At 43.4% G+C, this 22605-nt stretch overlaps 1 protein-coding gene across 1 annotated transcript; it reads left to right on the top strand.

The window, feature by feature from the left end:
* Positions 1-9112: 9112 nt before the first annotated feature.
* Tectb (tectorin beta) lies at positions 9113-22226 on the top strand. Its single transcript, XM_042689639.1, has 10 exons — positions 9113-9188; positions 10068-10258; positions 11801-11943; positions 12048-12120; positions 15563-15666; positions 15808-15891; positions 17523-17685; positions 18610-18682; positions 20406-20438; positions 22177-22226. Exons 1-10 carry the CDS (start codon positions 9113-9115, stop codon positions 22224-22226), a joined length of 990 nt encoding a protein of 329 aa, XP_042545573.1.
* The last annotated feature ends 379 nt before the right edge of the window (positions 22227-22605 follow it).

Below are 22605 nucleotides of genomic sequence, written 5' to 3'. Positions count from 1 at the left end.
GTATATAGAATTAGGTTAATAAGCAAATATAGTGTGGTAGCTTTAGAACCAAACAAGTATGGATCAGATTCAAGTACCAGCACTTAACCAGCAAGTGACTTCATCTCCCCAAGTTTTAGCTCCCTTATCTAGAAAATGGGGAGAATAAAACCTACTCTCAAACAGATAAATATAGATGATTCCCCCCCCTCAAAAAAAGTAGTTATAATTAGAATGCCATCTGTTCACTAAAACTGTTTCCCATTCTTACTGGGCATAAAACTGAAGTTATGTGTCATCTTGTGACTGCGTTCCAGCTAATGAACAATGAGCAGAATTGCTATGTAGCACTTCTAGACACAATTTTTTATTAGATTCCTCACTGCAGATTTTATATACCTTTTCCCCATCTACTGACTCAATAGAAAAATCTCTGAGGACTCAAAGCACAAAAAACTTCCAAGAAGGTCAAGTTCCTAGATGACTATGAAACATTGTGCACACTGAGCATCTTGATATGTGTAAAGAAAATAAATGCGGAGGCTGAGTGCCAATGGCTGGCACCTGTAATCCTGGCTATTCAGGAGGCTGAGATCTGAGGATCACAGTTCAAAGACAGACTGGCAGAAAGTTCCACAAGACTCTTACCTCCAATTAACCAGGAAAAAAGAGGCAAATGGAGGTATGGCTCAAGTAGTAGAGCATCTAGCCTTGAGCAAAAAAAAAAAAAAAAACTGAGTTCAAACCCCAGTACTGGCACAAAAAATATTTTTATTACATTAAGCCAGGGAATTTTTCTATCTATCCATTCTGACACAAAACCTGGCTTAATAATCCCTCAATGAACAATTCTAATAACATTCTTTACTGTTATGAGAAATTCAAGGTCATACAAGTTCTCTGACTGATTAAGAAGACAAGGTAAATACAGGCAGCCATATCCTTGTTGTAGATACCAGAAATTCAAAAACGTTCATAGTCCCCAGAGGCTGAGATATTTGAAATGGCTTCAAACAGCAGATGACTTTGAGCTTGTCTTTGAAGATAGGCATGTATTGCCTAAGGCACTAAAGATGCCATTCATTTAACAATATTTTAACACATCAACAAGAAATCCTTCATTATCTTGTATCCACTTTCATAGTCTATAGGGTACTTCGGCTATCACTCAGTATTTCTCTGTGTCTAAAGTCTTTTGAAAGTGATTTTCAAAGTGGTCTGGTCCCTGGGTTTTTCACAATGGCCTTTAACCATTTGCAAACTTCTGAAATCACTAGCATTCCTACTCTTCATTTTCAGAAGCCTTGTACCCAAGGAAGAAAGGACTGCCAGCTCCCGAATTTTTCAAATCATACCTTTTAGGTCTAGTCACAGCCCCAGGTCTGTGGCTTAAAGAAAATAAGACCATACTGGTGTGATTGTATTGCTATGCTTCTTGTAACAATTGACCAATTAATCCATTTTCAACTACTGTTTCCCTCGGGTTAAGCATCAAGATCATATAAGCAAAAAAAAAGTTTTTAATCATTTCAGTAATGAGGAGGTTATCAATCTATCAGAAGTTTTATGTTTTAATCATTACCATATGAAAAGCTTTCCTGCTCATATATACCTAAGAAAATGAATTGTAGATGAAATGATGGAATTCTGCTATGATTTATAAATTTATTTTTGTCTTCAACAATCAAAATTTTGTCTTTAGTCTTTAAAACCAGAGTGCCTATTTTATATAAATGTCAGAAACTACCTTTGTGACCTCACAGGTTTTCAGGCCTTCCAGAAATAGTTAACAGAGGTATTACAAAGATTCTACGGTGTCAGAAATTCACAACATAATATAATCATCACCATCATCATCATCATCATCATCATCATCATCATCATCAACATCATGGAAAATCAATCAGAAAAGGTCACACGATATTCTGCTTGCTTATTAAACAAATGAGACCTATATATGCAGGGCTCAGAAGAGAAAATGGGATTAATCAGAATTCAGTGCAAGAGACCACTTCAAATATATTTTAATATCTGTGTGAGTGGAGCTGGAGGATTATGTAGACTCCCCACCCTCAACCACTCCCATCTCAATGCAGTTTAGTTCTTAAAGCAAAAGGATGCATCATCAGTGAGTGTCTGCACTACAGTTGCATAGAAACTCCTTTGATGCAATATAGAAATGGCCTCCTCTTCAACATTTCAGCAGTGGCATCTCTGCAGGTTCATTGATCAAAATCAGCATTATCAGCTAGCATTGACTACAAAGAATATGAGAGAAAAGCCAGACGGGACTTCAGAAGTTTGTCTGTGTCTCCCTATGCTGACTGGACCGAATTTCACTAACTTCGCAAGGAAATATCAAATTGCATTCATTCTTCACTGGAAGTTGGTGGTAGAGGTAGTTACAAAACAGTTGGAGAACACAGTTTAACTTATTCAGTGATGACGTTGTGTCTGTCATTCACTCAAGCAGTAAAACATTGAAGCATCCATTATGTGTTGTGTTCTGTGTCAGAAGCTAAGGCTTTATTGCTAACCAAAAACTTCAGCACATTCCAATTCTATGCCTTAATGAAGTTTTCATTGTAGTTGGACAAGACTTCATCCACAAAAAAGTGGCCACTATCATGACCATTATTTAGAGATGAAGGAGGAAACAGTTGTCAGTGTTACAGGAGGATATCTTTTGCTAGGTGCTGGTAGCTCATGCCTGTGATCCTAGTTACTCAGAAGGCAGAGATCTAAGGATCATGGTCCAAAGCCAGCCCAGGAAGCAAAGTCCATGAGACTCTTACCTTCCATGCACTACCAGAAAACCAGAAGTGGCTCTGTGGCTCAAAGTGGTAGGGCACTAGCCTTGAGCAAAAAGAGCTCAGGGACAGCACCCAGGCCCTAAGTTCAAGCCCCATGACAAAAAAAAAAAAAAGAGTGTATTTTCAGCCTGTGAAACAATATAGCTGCTGAAGAACAACAAATGGATTTCAACTCCTGTTATTTCTGATTAATGGTGCCTGTTTGGAATGCAATGCCTCTGAGATGCTCTTAGAGATCAGAGGGAAAGCATGTGTTGATTAGTGATGTCAGGTACAGATACAGAAGGGGAAAGGAGACTATGTGTGACTTGCAAGTATCTCATGGACCTGGTAGCCATCTAGAGAGCGTGGGCATTGGAGAACAGAGTACAGTGTCGCTGAGACTGCATAGTCTGAAGGGATTATGATTATTTCAGGTCTTTTCTAAGCTGCTTCTTCCTTTTACATTTCTTCTAACTAGCTCATTTCTCATCATGCCTTGCACAGTCAACTGCCAGACACATGAAAGCAAATGAAATTCCCTCCATGTCAGGCATATTACAAACGATATCCAACTTAGTTAAATTTTAAGCATAAAGAAGACAGGAATGATTCAGTGGGTGAGAAATGTCTTCCCGTGAAATTTCTGGAGAGAAAAATCAGTCAACCAAAACAGATATGGGTGTTACAATATTAGTCCATTAATTCTAATTTCTACAAATTAATGAGATTATTACTCTGATTTTAAAATATGACTCCACAATGAAAGTGAGGTAATCGGCTGAGAGAGAGTGGAGGAGAGGGAAAGGCTGGAGGCAGGTAGAGAACCCAGAATGGCAAAGATGGAACCGCAAAGATGGAAATTGTCAGAGTATGGCATGCCAAGCAAGAAGAAATATGCTTTGGTTCAAAAGTGAAAAAAATGGGTGAATAGAAAATTAAACACTGAAAAGAATTTTAAGAAAGATGATATGAGTGTCAGTGACTATAGATCATCCTACATTCAAGGTGCCTTGTCACACTCCTTGCTTAGAACACTCTGCCCCTGCAGATGCATGCACCCGGCACCCACAGGAGTATATGCACACATACACACACGCCATCACAAAATGTCACACACCACTACATATTCTAACTCCTTCTCATTCTTCAAGCTCCATCTTAAGTCTCTCCTCTAAGAGATAGTCTTGACCAAGAGACTCCTCTCTGCTCTGCTCCATTATTCTTTATCTTGGGTCATTCCTTGATGTCTTTACTTATCTCCAAGCTAGAAATAGATGAAGATAAATTTAAAGATAGATAGATGATAGATGATGATGATGCATACATAAACACACATACACACATAATGTGGTGAGTGAATCAATTGGTAAACAAATAAAATGATACATGAGTGATTCTCTGGGAAGTTAAGAGCAAAGTAAATTATTTGTCTTGGATGTCTTAGACCAGCAGTAAGAGGAACTACTTTTTATCCTTCAGCCTTGTGATTAAGGCTGGGGATGAAGAGAATAGAGGAGAAAGGGAAGAGAGGGGCCAATGGGTTGATAACAGACATGACTAGGGCTCATGCCTTCTGAGTGAGCAAGTAGCTGAACCTTGTTCATGGTCCCAGAGAAGGCTCCAAGGTGAAGGGCAGGAGGCATATCTACTGTGGGTAATTGGTGTCTGCAGCTGGCATCCTCTGGGTCGGGGTAGGGGGCAGGAAGGCGCCACTTTCTGCTCTGAATTTCTGATGTGTTGTCAGCAAGGGATCTTTTCTCACTTCTCAGTTCTCCTTTATGAAGTGTACTTTCTACCCCTTTCTCAGGGGAATGGCTCACTCCCAGGGTGTTGTGAGGTCTGGGCCTGGGAAGGCTGTTTGGGAATGCTCCCTTCATTTGCAAATTGGCGAACAGTTTCCCATTGAATGGAAGAAAGCTTGTTTCAGAGCTTGAGGGAAATAATAAAGCCCATTTAACAAACCCAACATTTAATGAACTCAAAACAGTGAACATTAAAAAAAAAGTAAACTAATAAAGCAACTTTTTTTGGGGGGGGGTCCGGTTTTTTTTTTGGGTCCGGTCATGGGGCCTGAACTCTGGGCCTGGGCACTGTCCCTCAGCTCTTCAGCTCAAGGCTAGAGCTCTACCACTTGAGCCACAGTGCCATTTCCGGCTTTTTTCTTTTTGTTTATGTGGTGCTGAGGAATCGAACCCAGGGCCTCCGGCATGCAAGGCAAGCGCTCTACCACTGAGCCACCTTCCCAGCCCCTAATAAGGCAACTTTTTAAATCTTAATGCATGCTTATTAGTTTTATGTTTACAATCCCACCTGTCTCATCAGTAGTGTTCACTAATCTTCTTTACCACAGGACCTACCCAACGCCTATGTGTGACTCCTGAGCACCAGATAACAATGTGGATCCAAATTTTGCAAATGGAAATCCTTTTGCACCCCTGGTCAGCTTTCACAAATCACTCAGAACCTTCAAAAAGAACAGGCCGAGCACCACTGAATGCCAGGCAATTCACAAAGGAAGGAGCAGGACAGACAAACTCATCTTTCTGGTGTCTTCTACAAAGCCCTCTTTATTGGGTGCTTTCAGAATCCTGGGAATTGATCAGATCTTTCCATCAGTTTTAGGTGTTTCTCAAGAGATAGCTATGATCTCACTGGGAGATTTGCTTTTGGATGTCTTCTCCTCCCTGCCACCCCCCCCTTCACCCCATAGTGGGGTATCACTCCATCTTCATTGGGAGGGGAGAGATATGTTAGAAAGCAGAGGAGATTGGATAGGGCAACAGAATGGAGGCAATTATAGAATAAGTATCAGAGCAAGTATCAAATACTGTTTGGCCCAAATACATTTTGGCCCATGCTGTTTCTTATGCAAATTAAACATCTAGAGACCAGCCCGTGGTAAAAGTGAGATCCACTTCCCCAACTTCATTCAGCTCACCCTTGAAAGCAGTATCACGTACCTGATTGTCAGCCGGATCTCTAACTCTAAGAAACTGTAGGAGAAATCTCTTTCTCTGTCTCAGAATCTTATCCTCATCAGGCTTCTCCAGAAATCAAAAGCACCTGCTCTTTTGTTCAGGTGGGCATCTAAAGAGAGCGCTATTACCATTAGAAAACAGCCAGAGTTCATTCAGGAACACTAGCGACATGTCCCTCCCGCTTGAGGACACCAACCTGAGATGTCCACCCTTCCCACAGCGCACCTTCATGCCTGACCGTGTGCCCAGCACTGTGCAAAGCGATTCACACAGACTGTTCATTATGTCCATGCAACCGCAAGAGGAGGTGGGGGAAGCCTCGTTTAACAGATTTGGAAATCAAGGCTGGAAGAAGTCAACTTACCCAGTCACTCCATTGGAAATAAGACAGAGACTCACCCTGCAATTCTAGAACCTGAGCTCTAAAGACATATGACATACCCAGCACCGATAACCATGATGTGTGCTGTTAGTGATCATTTACCCCTCATAGGATCCCCTCTTTAGATTTCCCACATAGGAACAAAGGGACATCTGGGCACCTTGCCCTGGCACAGGAAATTAAACGTTTATAGATATAGATGAGGGAAGGAGAGTAACAGAGATCGACAGGGAGATATGTCAGAAAGATCTCATCTAATATTCTGTGTGACACTGTGTCTTAAACATTATCACATCCTTCCACAAGAAGAAGAAGTTTAGGTAGATGCCAGTGGCTCGTGTCTATAATCCTAGTTCAGGAGGCTGAGATCTGAGGATCACAGTTCAAAGCCAACGACTCTTATCTCCAATAAACTACTCAGAAAAAGCCAAAAGTGGTGCTATGGCTCAAGTGGTAGAGTGCTATCCTTGAGTGATCCAAAGAAGATCAGGGACAGAGTCCAGGCCCAGAGTTTAAGCCCCAGAACCAGGAAAGAAAGAAAGAAAGAAAGAAAGAAAGAAAGAAAGAAAGAAAGAAAGAAAGAAAGAAAGAAAGAAAGAAAGAAAGAAAGAAAGAAAGAAAGAAAGAAAGAAAGAAAGAAAGAGAGACAGAGAGAGAGAGAGAGAGAGAGAGAGAGAGGGAGGGAGGGAGGGAGGAAGGAAGGAAGGAAAAGAAAAGAAGACAAAGAAGAAATTATTCTCACAGGAGCCCAAGAACATACTAGTAGTTGGCCAAAGTGGATTATTTTGGATTCAGGTTAACTTCTAGTGTTCAGTCTTACCCCTACAGCACCAGGAAACAGCTCTTCAGCATCCACCAGATGTCTTCACTGGAGTCAGGAAAGACATAATTTCTATTGCAACCATCTTCATGAGTGAACTTTACCTTTCTAGGTGAGACAGATAAGGTGCTATTGTTGCCCTGCCTGTGCCAAAGTTGGCTGAAAAGAAGTATGTATTTGAAGAGAAGCAAACACCCTGGCTTCAGCACCCCCCAGCATATCTGCCATGAACAATCACTTAGGTCATAGCAGGGGTCTATTCTTTGAACAACTGTCTTCTCTTAGTCTCCTGTGTTGGCTTGGCTTTCCTGCTCCTTCCTGAATCATACTTTCTGACCTTCTCTCTTTCTCTCCTCCCATCCCACATTCCCCCTATAGATCCCCATACTCTGCACTGCCCTCCCCACCTCCACCCCCCGCCCGGGTTCCTCAAGAAACCCACATCTTCTAGGGCCAAATCCAGTGCCTGACTACCACAGTCACAATAAATGCTTAATAAAAGATAAGGAAGAAGAACTATAGAATGAGTGTTAAGCCCCTCCACTGATCCATACAAGATTTTATGTGTTTTCTTTCTGCTCAGGAATGAACAACAGCAAACAGACTATTACTGATGTGTGCAGGGTACATGAAATTCAATACTAGTGTTCAAATATATATTATATTTATAAATATTATATATATAATACTGCTCCTTCTCCTCTTATCTCAGCCCATTTGATCCTTATCTATAAAATACATTGCATATATGTTATACAATACAGATATACTTGGAATAACATGAGACAGAGGTCTCAATGAGACCTATAAAAGTTACTTCCAAGGGAAAAATGCAGCTTACAAAATACATGTTACCAAAAACTTTTCCTTTTTTAAAAAATTTAAATCTTATTTCTCTAGTACTTAAAAGTTTATATCATTTCTCTTTGCCTACTCTGAGGTCAGTCCAGGATTTCAGCCTCCATTTTATAGAAACGTAAACTGGGTCACAGAAATTTGTAACGGCTTGCCATGTAGCTATTAACTTAATTCTTTGGCACCATTATTACAAAACATGGCATCCATTTTGAGGAAAGGAAACAACTCTGCTTTATCATTGTAATCATAATCTTTAGAAGTTAAAATGCCAGTGTTCCTACAATATGAAATTACATGTGTTGCCAATGGTAATTCTGGAGCCTTCAGGAGAACAGCCTCTTCTCTGGTATTTCCAGCAGGGTCTGGTTGTCTGACTGAGGATGGACTTACAAGAGAACCTTTCTATGTTTTCCTTTATCCAAGATCACTGCTCTGGGAGACTGATAAAAGTGTAGAAACCTAAAGGCTGTGCAGTTTAAAGTTCCTTTCAGATGAGTCAAAGACATCCAAAGTTCACTTTTTTTAAACTTCTCAAGAAAAATAACCTTTAAAAAATGTTTGCATGACCAGAGTCTGATTTGTTTGACTATCAGGTGGAATCACATTGGACTTCAGTCTCCTTAAATTCAAAGTTTCATTCCCTTACATAAAATATAAGCACGCAAGATGGAAAAGGGAGAAAATTAACCGCTGGAACTGTGCAGAAATAATTGGACTCCCATCAGAGGTGTGTGTGTTTGTTTGTACAAGGAAGAAAAAGTCATCCTTTCTTTCCAATTTTGGTTGAAGCAGTTAAGGGGTAAAAAAAAAAATTTCCAACTCTGAAAAGTAACAGAAATGAGATTCAGGTGGTAACTGAGATTCCCATTGGATTTTTGTGTGCGGTTCTCTTTTCTTTCCCCCACAGTGGATAATGCATGCCTGCTCATTGTGATTTATCTGAAGCTGGTTTCTTTTACACCTGTAGGCTATATAAAGGCATCAGGACTGGGACTGGAGATTTGGGGAGCATCGGGAGAGGCAGCATCCACAATCCAGAGAGAATGAAGCAGTTGGGAACATGAGCAAATTGTCTGTCTTTGAGGCTTCGGTGGTAGGAGTCCCTCAATAGCATTGCTGATCTCCCTTGGAAACGCCCCCTCCCCCATGAGAATGTATGTGCTGGTTTGTTCTTATCCTTGATTTTAACTTTTCACTCATATTTCTGACCTAGAATGATCGAGTCTCCGGCCCGGGAAGAATGCAAGCATTTTGGCCTGTTTGGTTTGGTGGCCTGACAAAAACCTGGTTCCCAGAAGCAATGCTGGTAAGGGCCTTTGTCTTGTTGGCCATCTGTACAGAAGCCCTGGCGAGATCCTGCACGCCAAACAAAGCAGGTATGCCCTGGTGCCACACTGTTTTCCTAGAAAGGAACATTTCTAGAATCTTCCCTTTGTAGTGAACAGAGAGGATCTTATTGTCTTTGTTAAGAAAATGCAAAAATGCCATCAAGTAGAAGTACCTAAGTTCCCAAGGCCATTCAAACATGTATTGGATTTAAACATTTTTTTAAAATTTCCCTCTCTCCCTGTACATATAACATCTTCTCCTTTCTCTGTTCAGATATTGAATTTCTGTCCAGTGCCATAAACATTGTTTTACAATATTGTATGTGAATTGGGGGGGGGGGTCTTAAATGTTAAATTTATATGCTTATTCATTTTTTATAGGACACACACATGCATACACACACATTCCAATCTGTAGTTTCATATAGTACTTAATATAGAGTGAAAATGTTAATGCACCACTTCTAATATATATGTATATTTTGTTTGTTTGGTTTTTTTACAAGTCCTGAGGCTTGAACTCAGGGCCTGGGCACTTTTTTAAGCTTCTTTTGCTCAAGGCTAGCACTCTACCACTTGAGCCACAGTGCTACTTCTGGCTTTTTCTGTTTATGTGGTGTTGAGGAATCAAACCCAGGGCATCATGCATGCTAGGCAAGGGCTCTACCACTAAGCCCCAGTGTCAGCCCCAAACATATATTTATATATTACTTACAGCAATCACTAAATAGATATAGCATACACTATAAAAGTGGAATTTCAGTAGCTTATGTTTTGAGAGCACAAATCCTAGCCAGTGAAGAATAGTGGAAAACCACTTTTAACCAACTGCTCTGTGCGTGAGCAAGTGTGGCTGGAACCCTTAGTTCTTTCAGTAGACTGACATGATGAGCATATCTGATTCCAACCATAGATGTGTTCTTGCAGATGTCATTCTTGTGTTTTGTTATCCCAAAACCATCATCACCAAAATCCCCGAGTGCCCCTATGGATGGGAAGTGCATCAGCTGGCCCTTGGGGGGCTGTGTTACAACGGAGTCCATGAAGGTGGCTACTACCAATTTGTCATCCCAGATTTATCACCTAAGAACAAGTCTTATTGTGGAACCCAGTCCGAGGTAAGGCAAAGCCACACAGGTTCAGGTTGTTTAGGATAAGGTAATTGAGCCCACCAATGAGAAGTTTGGATCACCCTAGGGAAGATACAGAACGGACTAATTTCCTGAGAAGTTGGTAGGACCTAAAATTGCCTCTTCTACTAGTTTAGATGACTGTTTGGGGCTTGCTGGAGCTAGGACAGGACACAGGACAGGGAAGCATGGAACTAATAGGAAAGCACTTATTTTTTTTTCTTGGTTAGTACAATTACATGACAGAGAAGTCTGAGGCTTCCATTTAGTCACGAGTTCAAGGCTACATGACCAATAGGGATATAGTCAAAGAGAGAGGTTAGGTCTTCTTGACTCATGATGTGGCCCAGTATTCCTACTGTCTTGACTGCCAGAAGATTTTACATCCATGGGTCTCAGAGGATGAGCACAAAGAACTTCTAAGTCCAACTCCTCTTTCTAATGTCCACAAGGGTCCAGAGATATGTCAGGATAAGTGGTGGAAAACAAAGCTTTCCATTTTTGAGTATATCTCCATGGAAGGAAATACAAATCCTCTCTGTGGTCTCAGCCCGATTACTTCTCAAGTGGATGTTTCCAGTCGGCATGTCAGAAGCAAGAATTGAAGTAATAATATCTATAGTTGGGAACAGGAAAAAGCAAAGAACTAGACAGTACTATTCTGGCCTGAGAAGATGGGTGAAGATATTAATCTAAAACATTAATGTTGAGAACTAGAAGTTTTGGGGGTGTGTTTTTATTGGGGGGGGGTCCGGTCATGGGGCCTGAACTCTGGGCCTGAGCGCTGTCCCTCAGCTCTTCAGCTCAAGGCTAGCGCTCTACCACTTGAGCCACAGCGCCACTTCCGGCTTTTTTCTTTTTGCTTATGTGGTGCTGAGGAATCGAACCCAGGGCCTCAGGCATACAAGGCAAGCGCTCTACCACTGAGCCACCTTCCCAGCCCGAGAACTAGAAGTTTTGGAGCCAGTGTTTTGGCCAGTAGCCCAACAGATATATGAATTATTTTTCAATATACCACATTGCTCTAGATTACGTTAAACACTTTTAGTTGAAGTGACTCAAGAATTCTTTACAAAAATTATCAACAGCCAGGTGCCAGTGGCCCATACCTGTCATCCTAGGTTCTCAGGAGGCTGAGATCTGAGGATCATGGTTCGAAGCCAACCTGGACAGCAAAGTCCATGAGACTCTTATCTCCAATAAACCACCAGAAAACTGGAAGTGGCGCTGTGGCTCAAGTGGTAGAGTGCTAGCCTTGAGCTGAAGAGCTGAGGGACAGTGCACAGGCCCAGAGTTCAAACCCCATGACCAACCAAAAAAAAAATATATACATGTATGCATATATATATATACATACATGTATGTATATATATATATCAATTCACCCTCAGACAGAGTGGATTCTGTGTCCCTGCTAAATACTCATGCCCATTTATTAGGTTTTTGTCTGAACCATCTTCACCCACTTTTCTCAGAACTCTCATTCCTGCTGTGGGACACAGGGCCTAACTGCCTTCTTCCTTCCTCCAGTACAAACCCCCCATCTACCACTTCTACAGTCACATCGTATCCAATGACAGCACGGTGATTGTAAAGAACCAGCCGGTGAACTACTCCTTCTCCTGCACATACCACTCCACCTACCTGGTGAACCAGGCTGCCTTTGACCAGAGGTAAGCCACTCTGTGGCCTAGAGGGCTGGCTGCCGGGTGGGTGCTGCAGTCCCTGTCAATCAGGCATGTTTCAGTCCTTATGCAAAATTCTCTCCCCTTTTCAGAGTGGCTACTGTTCATGTGAAGAACGGGAGCCTGGGCACATTTGAAAGTCAATTGTCTCTCAACTTCTACACTGTAAGTCCAGACAATCTTTGTCACCTGTGGCCTCCCCAGGGGACAGGATGCTTCCTCGGGGTTCATTCTCTCCACCCCAAGCACTTTGCAGAGACTTAATTCTAGACTCAGGCTTTGGCTTTAGCTTTAGCTTTCTTTGTGGACTTCATGGAACAGACACACAGATCCAGAGACCAGATAGAAGAGCTAAAAGGTGTCACACAAGTATAAGGCCATTTCACAGATGAGACAATTAATGCAGAGTCAGTAGACAGGCATCAGGACACCCTGTATCTAACTCTTCATCGAAACTAGTTTATGTTACGAGCTACTGCACTGCAGAAAGTTATTTACACAGAGGACCTAGTTCTTAAAAAAAAAAAATAGCACAGAGCTTTGAGCTTTCTGATTGGGACAGAGCTGTGGAGAAAACTTAAGGGCGGCCTCTATTCCTAGTTCTTTGGTCTCTGAAGCCTTTAAGTAAGTGGGTTTCCTCATTGTCTAGTTTGGGCCCATTGCCTATGTTGACATTAGAATTAAAGGCACACTTTGGCCCATTGCTCCAGAGACATTAAATATGCAAAGGCTATTAGCCCAGCTGCTTTCCCATTTAAAAGTGGTGAGAAAGAGGGAGAGGAGAGAGAGAGAGAGAGAGAGAGAGAGAGAGAGAGAGAGAGAGAGAGAGAGAGAGAGAGAGAGAGAAAGAGAGAGAGAGAGAGAGAGAGAGAGAGAGAGAGCATAGATACCGTCCCAGCTAGCTAGAGGCAGAAATACAAACCTTTGTGTGTGATATTAGAGCTGGAAGACATCATGGCAGACATCATCAGAGAGCAGAGCAGCAAAGCATCCAACCGGTTCATTTCACAAGGGAAAATGCTTTCCTACCTGGAACTCCATCAACTTTGAACTTGCTTTACCTATGCCTGGAAGCTATTGGCCTGGCGGAACTCAGCCCCGAGTGACAGGAGAATCCTAAACCAACCCAGATAAGGATCTGGAATCCAGAGAAGAAAAAGATGTGTCCAATACGATGCAGGCACTTGGAGGTGCATCGGGTCTAACTGTGGTGTCTCCTAAACGTAGTATCTGTGATTTCTTTCCGGTGAAGGGCACAAAGCCTTTATGTCAGTGTCCCTTTTAAGGCTCTGTGACTAAATCTGGATTTGAAATTTTGACTGTGCAAAAGAAGGCTCCCTAAAAGTTTCAAGGTCATCTGTCCTTAGATCTGCCCCTGGCCACATACCACTAGTGGATAGCACTTGAGAAAAGGAATCTCATGCAATCCCTCAATTATGCTCAGGGACTAATGTAGTATGTGTTACCAGGGCAAAGAAAAGATGTCAAAACAGCTACAGCCCCTGCAGAAGAATGTCTAGCAAAAAAGAAAAAAAAAATAGGGCTTCCATTCGTGAACAACCTCCTTGGGAATGTCCTAATGACAGATTCTATTTACTACCAAGTCCATCAGAAGTAAATAATTGTTATTGTAACCAGATACAATTATAGACGTGATCCTATGAAGGTTTACAACAGTAGGCAACAGGGATACCAAGAACTCTTTTTTTTTTTTAACCATCTCTCGTCATCCACCATAGTAGTGTGATTGCCATACATATCAAACCTGAACGAGGGGTGGAGGGGAGAAATGGAGAGAAAAAGAAATGGAGAGGCATGTGTGCATATGCCTGGGTCATGTTCCTTAGTGGGCTCCAGCCTGTAGAGACAGACCAGCATAATTCCCTGACTGCTGGAGAAATCAAGTTACTCCCTCTCCCAGGGCCCTCCAAAACCCCTCAGGACAGGTGAACTGAGAAAAAGATTCGACTACCTTTGTACAGACATTTGTACTTTGTACAAAGTACTAATCAGCATTCCTTTTGCAGACTCCCTTTCTTATGCCCAAGCCAGGAGGTTGGTATTTTTTTCTTCCTTTTTCTTCCCTGAGAGCATTCTTGTGTGTTTCTGAAGCAACAACTTCCCCCTGAATATATTTCCATCAAATTACTAGAAACAGAGCCGTGCCCTACATAGTACAATGAAACCAAATACAACTGCTAATTGCTTAGGCTTCTGAGAACCCCAATTGCTGCTCCCCTCCCCAAATAGCACTCATTCTACTCAGCATGCTTTCTCTCTTTCTCTCTCTTCCTCTCTCTTCTCTCTACTCCCCACTCACTTTTGCCAAGAACTCATAGTTGGTATTCCCAGTGAAAAGTTATTTTGACTCCCACTCCAAAATAAAAGAAAGAGTCTGGCACTTGTGGTTGAGAAAATAGGCCATGCCATGAATGCTGATTCTGCTGTTTACAAGTTGTGTGACCTCGCACAAGTTAATTAACCTCTCTGTCTCCATCTCTACATTTGTAAAACAGGAACTTAATAGCACTTGACTCTTGGCCTTGTTATGAGGGTTATCTGAAATAATCTTTAAGAAGCAATTAGCACATTGCCTGGCACTAACTCAGTGTCCAAGACCATAACTATTCCCATGACTATAGAGCCTGACCCTATTCGACATGGAGCTCCAAGGGCCCCTAGGATCGTTGCCTTCATAGGGTTGAATACAAATGGAATTAAGGTTGATTTATTCAGTCGAAGCAGTACTGTCTATTCCTCTTAGACAAAAGAAACAGACAAATCCTGGGATGGAACAAACTCAGCAACTGAGGACAAAAATCACAGACTCCCAGAGTCAGAACACAACTCATAGGTCACCAGCCTTGGCCTTCACACTCAAATTCCAGAACCCTTCTGTAATATTGCTCAGGGCTGGCCTCATGGCCTCTTCCAGAGACAAGACCATAGTGAGTTGAGCCTTCCATTTTAGATCAGCAAATGAAACCCAACATCCTGAGCTCTTGCTCATCTCTCACAGCTCTGTCTCCTGAAATATGACTGTATAATTGGTTATACTGTGGATAGCCTTTCAAATATCTCTCATCTTCTTCAAGCTAAATCTTCTCATTATTGCTCATTCACCATCCTAGTCATTCTTTTCTGAGTACAGTCCCATTTGGTCAGTACCCCTATTAAAAACAGTGGAGCCCAAAGTGAAAGTGTTATATTCGAGACCCTGTTGGATCAATATGAAGCACATGTGGGTAAGCAGTACCTCACTCTGGAAGATTCTAGAAGACTCTAGGAATGTATCCTAGGATATGAACTTTGGGGTAGTTTTCTTTCACCACTAGCTCACATCCAAATTTTGTTGGCATCCATAAAACATAGTACTGGTGTCACTATGACCAGTGGATCTAGTATACAGGATATATCACTCCTTCTGTGATACTGCCAGCATCCTAAGAGGTACAGCTTCTCAGGCTCTGGAGGAGCCTCCGGGGTCTTATGTGCTTGTCCTTTGGAGTTGGCTCCAATCCCTCCCCATCTCTATTCATCTGCTCCTACCAGACCTAACTGCTCAGTCTGCAAAGTCATAATGCCTACTGTCTATTTCCTTCTAAAGAATGCCAAGTTCTCCACCAAGAAAGAAGCTCCCTTTGTTCTGGAGACATCTGAAATTGGTTCGGATCTCTTTGCAGGAGTAGAAGCCAAAGGGTTGAGTGTTAGGTAAGTATACTTCCTCTATGACTATATTTTTATATATGGGGTAGGAGGAGAAAAAGGCAAGCCAAGAGACTGTTTAAATTGCAAGATTGTTCTAGAAACAAGTCTATGCCTCATGGCAATGCCAATGTGCTTTGTTTCCAGATTTAAAGTGGTCTTGAACAGCTGCTGGGCCACACCCTCTGCTGACTTCATGTACCCCTTGCAGTGGCAGCTGATCAACAAGGGGTAGGTACCTGTCAGAGTCACTACTGGGCAGCCAGCCAGGCATGCCCGGGTCTCTTTTGCTCTGGCTTAGGATAGCTTGAGAGGAGACACTGGAGCCCTTTTGGAGAGAAACCAGAGTTGTTGGGGAGATTACAGTCGATAGATTAGCAGGGGGTTTCCTGTCCATGTCGGTGTACCTGTAACAGCACACCCATCCACCTATCTCAAAGAATAATCTATTGTAGAAGGAGACCTGTGTGCAGGGTGTGAAGGCCTCCCAGCAGGCAGCTGCCAGTGGGAGGGAGCTGTCACTGAGGGGCAGGTAGAACAGCCAGTGGGAGGGAGCTGTCACTGAGGGGCAGGTAGAACAGCCAGTGGGAGGGAGCTGTCACTGAGGGGCAGGTAGAACAGCCAGTGGGAGGGAGCTGTCACTGAGGGGCAGGTAGAACAGCCAGTGGGAGGGAGCTGTCACTGAGGGGCAGGTAAAACAGCTGGTGCCAAGAGCAGCCGCAGTGCCAAGGCATCTAGGCTTGCCCACTATCTGCCTCCTTCTCCCCTTCATCACCCCATTCTGTCCCCCACCCCCACCTCCCTGAAGCTCTGTTTACATTAGTTTCCACTGGCTGACACCTTACTCGGGCCACTCAGGCTGAAAAGAGCTATTTTAAGATGGGTTCATATAAGGATCTCAGGTTTACTAACCAAACACTCCTACCAGAAGCCTTGTTTCATAACTTGTAAAGTGACCTGCCACTCCATCACCACGCAGGCACCCCAAATAGAAGTAGCTCTGACCCTTGGTCCAGATACAAAGGCAACACTTGCCTCTCGCTTCACTAGTGAACTCTCAGAGGTGACATCGCTCGGGTCCAGCCTCATGCCGCTGAGGACACATTTAGATGACAGATGTTGCTTTTCTATGTTTATATGAAAAATACAGCCGCATTTCTACTACATCTGTTAAGTATATGCGTATAACTTAAATGACAGAGTATAAATTTTCATGACAAACTTCATACCACACACAGAAACCCATGTCAGGTCTGACCTGAGTTTAGAGTTCTATGACAGTATTGTGAGACACTTCTCTCAAAATTGGGCATCTCAATATGCCACTCCTGAGGAGAGCTTTGGGATTTTTTTTTTTAGTTTTTGAGACAGTTCAGTCTGGCATTGAACTCACTATGTAGCCCAGACTTGCCTGGAACTGCTGGGCCTCCGCTTCACCTCCTCAGTGCTGAGATGACATATTTGCACCACCATGCCTGGCAAGATTTCACTTTTACTTTATTCTGCTTTGTTTTGAAGGTGCTAGAATTTGAACTGGGGGCCTTGTACTTAGCAGGTAGGCTTTCTATCACTTGAGCCATGCCCCCAGCTTAGGCTCAAGAGTCTCACTTTTTTAGGAAGTGTGTGGCCATTCCTAAGTCATTTCCCTTCTATCGTACCTTGTCTATAGAATGAAGACACACTCACCTCATAGCCCCTCAACGGGACCTCAAAAGTATAAAGCTCAAGCCCATCAAAGTGTTTCAGAAAGGGGAGGAGCTGCACTCAAAATTGGGGGAGAGCTGCTATGGAGAGATTTGCCTCCAAACCCTTGCTGGAATTCCCCAGTGTGACATGTCCTCCTTTTTCCCTGTGTGTTCTAGCTGTCCCACCGACGAAACAGTCTTGGTACATGAGAATGGGAAGGATCACAGGGCAACCTTCCAGTTCAATGCTTTCCGGTTCCAGAATATCCCCAAGCTCTCGAAGGTTTGGTTGCACTGTGAGACATTCATCTGCGACAGTGAGAAGCTCTCCTGCCCGGTGGTGAGCCACCTCTCTCTCGAAGGAGCATATTAGAGCTGGGATTTGAGCTGGGAAGTTGTAGCCTGGCCAATACAAGTGTGCATAGAGGAACTTCCTGGAGAAAAGGGCCTGGCTACAGGAGCAGAAGCTCCAGGCATATCCATCCTGCCACTACCAACCTGCCCAGTCTGGTGTGTGTTCCCCACCCTGCTGGGCCTGGTTTGCTCATCTTTCCACCATGATAATAAGTACTTATGGCTCTGCCATTCTTAAACATCCATGGAAGCCAAAATGAAGCCCAAGAAAATGCTTTGAAACAGACCTCAAAATGCTTTGAAGAGGTTTGAATTCAAGGTCTGGCAAAAAACTCAAAATGTTGGGCATATTTAGTCTTGACAGGACACTAGAAAGTTCTGCCCAAATTCTGGGTCAAAGCTGATTGAACAATGAGAGAGAGAGAGCCAGAAATCTATGCTTCTAACCATCGGATGAGTCTGGTGTTGACTGAGTTTAAGGAAACTGCTCTAGAGGCTTAAAAGGACCGAGTTCCAAATTGTTGTCAAGATTGGACCGAGGGCTTGGAGGTTCCGTTCGTCTCCAGCCCCCACAGCCTATAGGAACCGACAGAGAGAAGGTGACTCATTTGGCAAGAAGCTGGTTTATGCTGAGAACAGATAGAGAAAGGGAAAGGAGGCAAAGGGTGCAAGATCAGAAAAATAAGGAGAGAAATATTGTACAGTTGATGGGAGGATAAATAACAACACTATATAAAAAGAAGAAATGAGGCAGGCAGAATAGACTTTGCAACTGATTGCTTCTCAAGTACCTGAGATGAGAATGGCTGTACGTGAAAGCCTTTCTCCCATCAAAAGGCATTTATGTAAACCCCCCACCCATCAAGGTAAAGCTCTGTTCATTTCTCATCTTCTCTCTCGCCCTCTCCAGACCTGTGACAAACGGAAGCGCCTGCTTCGAGACCGGACAGGGGGCGTCCTGGTGGTGGAGCTGTCCCTGCGGAGTAAGCCCCCCCCCCCCCCATCCCCAGTAGTCACATGCATTCTGGACTGTGTCCACATGCAGTGCTGGTCTGAGCGTTTTGACTGAATTGCCAAACCAGGTGTGCCTGTGGACACAGCCTTCACCTGCTCTGTGTCTCCTAGTGAGAGTAGAGGGGGCAGCTCATGCCATCCCAAGGAGGTGGGGTTTGTGGGTGACCCTGAAAGCTTCTCTCTACATTTGAAATCCAAATGACCCCAGCCCATCCAAGAAAGGAAGAGGTACTGAGCTACCAAATAGAACATGCAGTGCACGATAATAGACAAGATGTGCTCTAAGAATGTCAAGGGTAAGTCAATAAGCCTTTATTATGCAGGCAACACTGCCTGCCTGGGATGGGCATTAAAGATTTAAGGAACACTACTCTTCCTCCCCCCCCCCCCCCCCCCCCACCGCCCAGGTCCTCAAGGAACTTACTGTCTTGCAAGGAGAGAGACAGCAGACACCAAGGGGAAGATTACTGTTAAGGGGTAGTTGGTGGATTCAGTCTAGGTCTGATGAAAGACAGTTGTTAAAAACCTTTACCATGACCTGCAGGATGATGTGTTCTAAGGGTACACCTGACCTGTGGGGACACAGAGGACTTTAATAACTGTACCGTGAAGTCTAGTGACCAAACCATGGCCCAGTCCCAGGCTGCCTCCTGAGGGCCTGCAAGCTAAGAAAGGTTTATTTTTAGACCTTTATGTGGTTCCAAACTAAAACTATTTCATGACACATAAAAATGATACAAAATTTGGGCTGGGAAGTTGGCTCAGTGGTAGAGCACTTGCCTTGCATGCATGAGGCCCTGGGTTCGATTCCTCAGCACCACATAAGCAAAAAGAAAAAAGCCAGAAGTGGCTCTGTGGCTCAAGTGGTAGAGCGCTAGCCTTGAGCTGAAGAGCTGAGGGATAGTGCCCAGGCCCAGAGTTCAGGCCGCACAACCAGACCCCCCCCCAAAAAAATGATACAAAATTTTTATTTTAGTGCCTATAAAGTTTTATTAGAACACTGAGACTTGTGTTCATGTAGGAGGTATTGTCCATAGCTACCAGCATACTGCTGCAGAACAGTGTGGATTCATAGCCATAGAGGCTGTGTGGCTGTGCCAGCCTGGAAGGTTAAGAATTCTGCCTGAGCTACATAGACATTAGCTTAAGAAAAAGACTTGCTAGCTAGATGCCAGTGACTCACGCCGGTGATCCTAGCTATTCAGGAGGCTGAGGTTTGAGAATTGTGGTTCAAAACCAGCCTGGACAGGGAAAAAAATCCACTAGGTTGATATCTCCAATTAACCACAACAAAGCCAGAAATGGAACTGTGGTTCAAGTGGTAAAGCACCAACCATGAGCAAAACCACTAAGGAATAATGAGTGCCCAGGACTGAGTTTAAGCTGTAGTACTTACATAAAAAAAATTTTAAGAAAAAAAGAAAAGAAACAATTTCTACATGGTCTGCAAAACTGAAAATGTTTATTATCTGGTCCTCTCAGAAGTTTATTGACTCTTGCCTTAGACAGCCAGGAAGAAAAGAGTATGCACAAAAACATCACTAAATGCTAGTCCAAAATGTGTTCTAAAGGCAATGGAAGATCGTGATTTATCCAGGAGTGGGACTCAGGCTTGTTTTTTTGGAAACATAACGCTGAAATTTCTCCCTCCCTGATCTTTTCTTAAACCTACATTCTCTCTATTCACTCTAGGCAGGGGATTTTCGAGTCTCTATAGCCTCTCAGGTAAGAAACAAGGAAACTTCTGGAAAATGTCATGGGGTAATGTTTGTATAAAGCAGATGGGTGTTTCAAAGATTACTTTGGCTCCTTTAAGAACTGAACATGTGAGCTGGAAGGTGGCTCAGTGGTAGGATACTTGCCTCGCATGCATGAGGCCCTGGGTTCAATTCCTCAGCACCACATAAATAGAAAAAAGCTGGAAGTGGCACTGTGACTCAAGTGGTAGGGTGCTAGCCTTGAGCTGAAGAGCTGAGGGACAGCGCCCAGACCCAGAGTTCAAACCCCAAGACCGACAAAAAAAAAAAGAAGAATTGAACATGTAGCTGGGTGCTGGTGGCTCACATCTGTTATCCTAGCTATTCAGGAAGCTGAGATCTGAAGAACAAGGTTCTTGGGCCAGCTTGGGCAGGAAAGTTCATGAGACTCTTACCTCCGATTAACCACCCAAAAGTTGGAAGTAGAGCTGTGGCTCAAGTACCAGCCTTGAATAAGGAAGTTCAACACACACACACACACACACACACACACACACACACACACACACACACACACACACACATACACCCCTGAACATTTATACTTTAAAGTGCAACTCTATGGGTGATGGGGGAGACAGAGGTGAAAAAGTCTTTCTCCATCCAGCTCGTAGGAGGAGCTGGGGTTTGCCTGGATGAAGCGGTACTAGACCCTACACCCCCAAACCTCAGAGAAGCCAGCAACAGGGGCTTTTACTTGGTTTCCTATGTTGGAAGAACATGATTTTCCATGATCTGTTCCGTCAACAAATATTTGAGTCCCTCATTAACTAAGTGACCTTGGGCAATGCCTTTACCTCTTAGTACTTCTGTTTCTTCTGACATGAACTAATAATTACCCCATCATGCATGGTGTTGTTTGGATTACTTAATTACAGCTAAAGGCACAGAGCAAGATTACTGACCTTCCTAGTGTATACGAGGTAAACCAGTCTGTACGAGAGACATAGGGGACATGATTTAGTCGCCAGCCGGGGAAGCACTGAAGAGGAAGAACCACTTCAGCTAAGATACAGGTCTCACTGGAATCAGTGAGGAAATTAACTACACAAGGAGAAGGGAGAATACAGGGAATTAACTACACAAGGAGAAGGGATAATACAGTCCCATTGATTCATCAATTCACACTTTGCTCCTATCACTACATGAAAATCTTGTAAAACAGCAGGGGCACCAGTGGCTCACCCATGTAATCCTACCTATTCAGGAGGCTGAGATGTGAGGATTAAGGTTGGAAGCCAGCCCACGCAGAAAAGTCAATGAGACTCTTCTCTCCAATTAACTAGCAAAATGCTTGAGGGAGAGGTGTGATTCAAGTGGTAAAGCACCAGCCTTGAGCAAAATAGTGAGAGTGTATGGCTCTGAGTTCAAGCCTTGTTACACACACACACACACACACACATACACATAAAGCAACTCCAATTGAAAGGAAGTTCTAAAGCCAAAGCCTGGTAGTAAAATGTGTCATCAAGGGCTTATTCATCAGAACTCCACAACCTGGATTTATCCACCAGATTTTTTTGGCCTAATCAAAGTGAACCATGGGATCTCCATTTCTTGGGGAACAGAAATGATTATGTACAAAATGTTGTAGTATCATGGAAACCTATTTGGGTTGACAGTTGTTGTGGCTTCCACTGGTAGACTTGTCCTTGACCTTGTGTGACTGTTTCTCAGCGCTGTCTCCTACCCACTCTTGTTCACAGGTGTTTTCTATCATCTCCTCGTGATGCTGGGGGTGTGTGTCCTGCTGTAAGAGTTAGCCGGCAGCTGCCTTTCCTCCCCCAGGCCCCCCAAACACAAGGTCATCCTCAGCAATGATAAACTCGTTTATTTTGCTGCCAAAAAGAACAAACAGAAGATTGCATTGTTGGGGGCCAGAGACAAAGGCTTGGCCAAATATGCATTCCAGTGATTGTGTGTGTGTGTGTGTGTGTGTGTGTGTGTGTGTGTGTGTGTGTGTGTGTGTGTGTGTGTGTGAATGCAGTGATTGTTTTCCTCTGGTGCCCCACTTCCTCAGGCTACTTCCTGTGGCAGTTAGATCCCACCAACCCTGTCCCTTATAGGTGTGAGGAGGAGGGTTCTAGGGGTTCTTTCCTCATACTCAAGGCTGCCCTGGAGTCCTTTGAAAGCAG

The sequence above is a fragment of the Dipodomys spectabilis genome, unplaced genomic scaffold (assembly GCF_019054845.1).
Source record: "Dipodomys spectabilis isolate Male_0828 unplaced genomic scaffold, ASM1905484v1 ptg000125l, whole genome shotgun sequence".
In the NCBI taxonomy this organism is placed as follows: Eukaryota; Metazoa; Chordata; class Mammalia; order Rodentia; family Heteromyidae; genus Dipodomys; species Dipodomys spectabilis.
The sequence above is the reverse complement of the archived record's forward strand: the minus strand, read 5'-3'. Positions and strand labels throughout refer to the sequence as shown.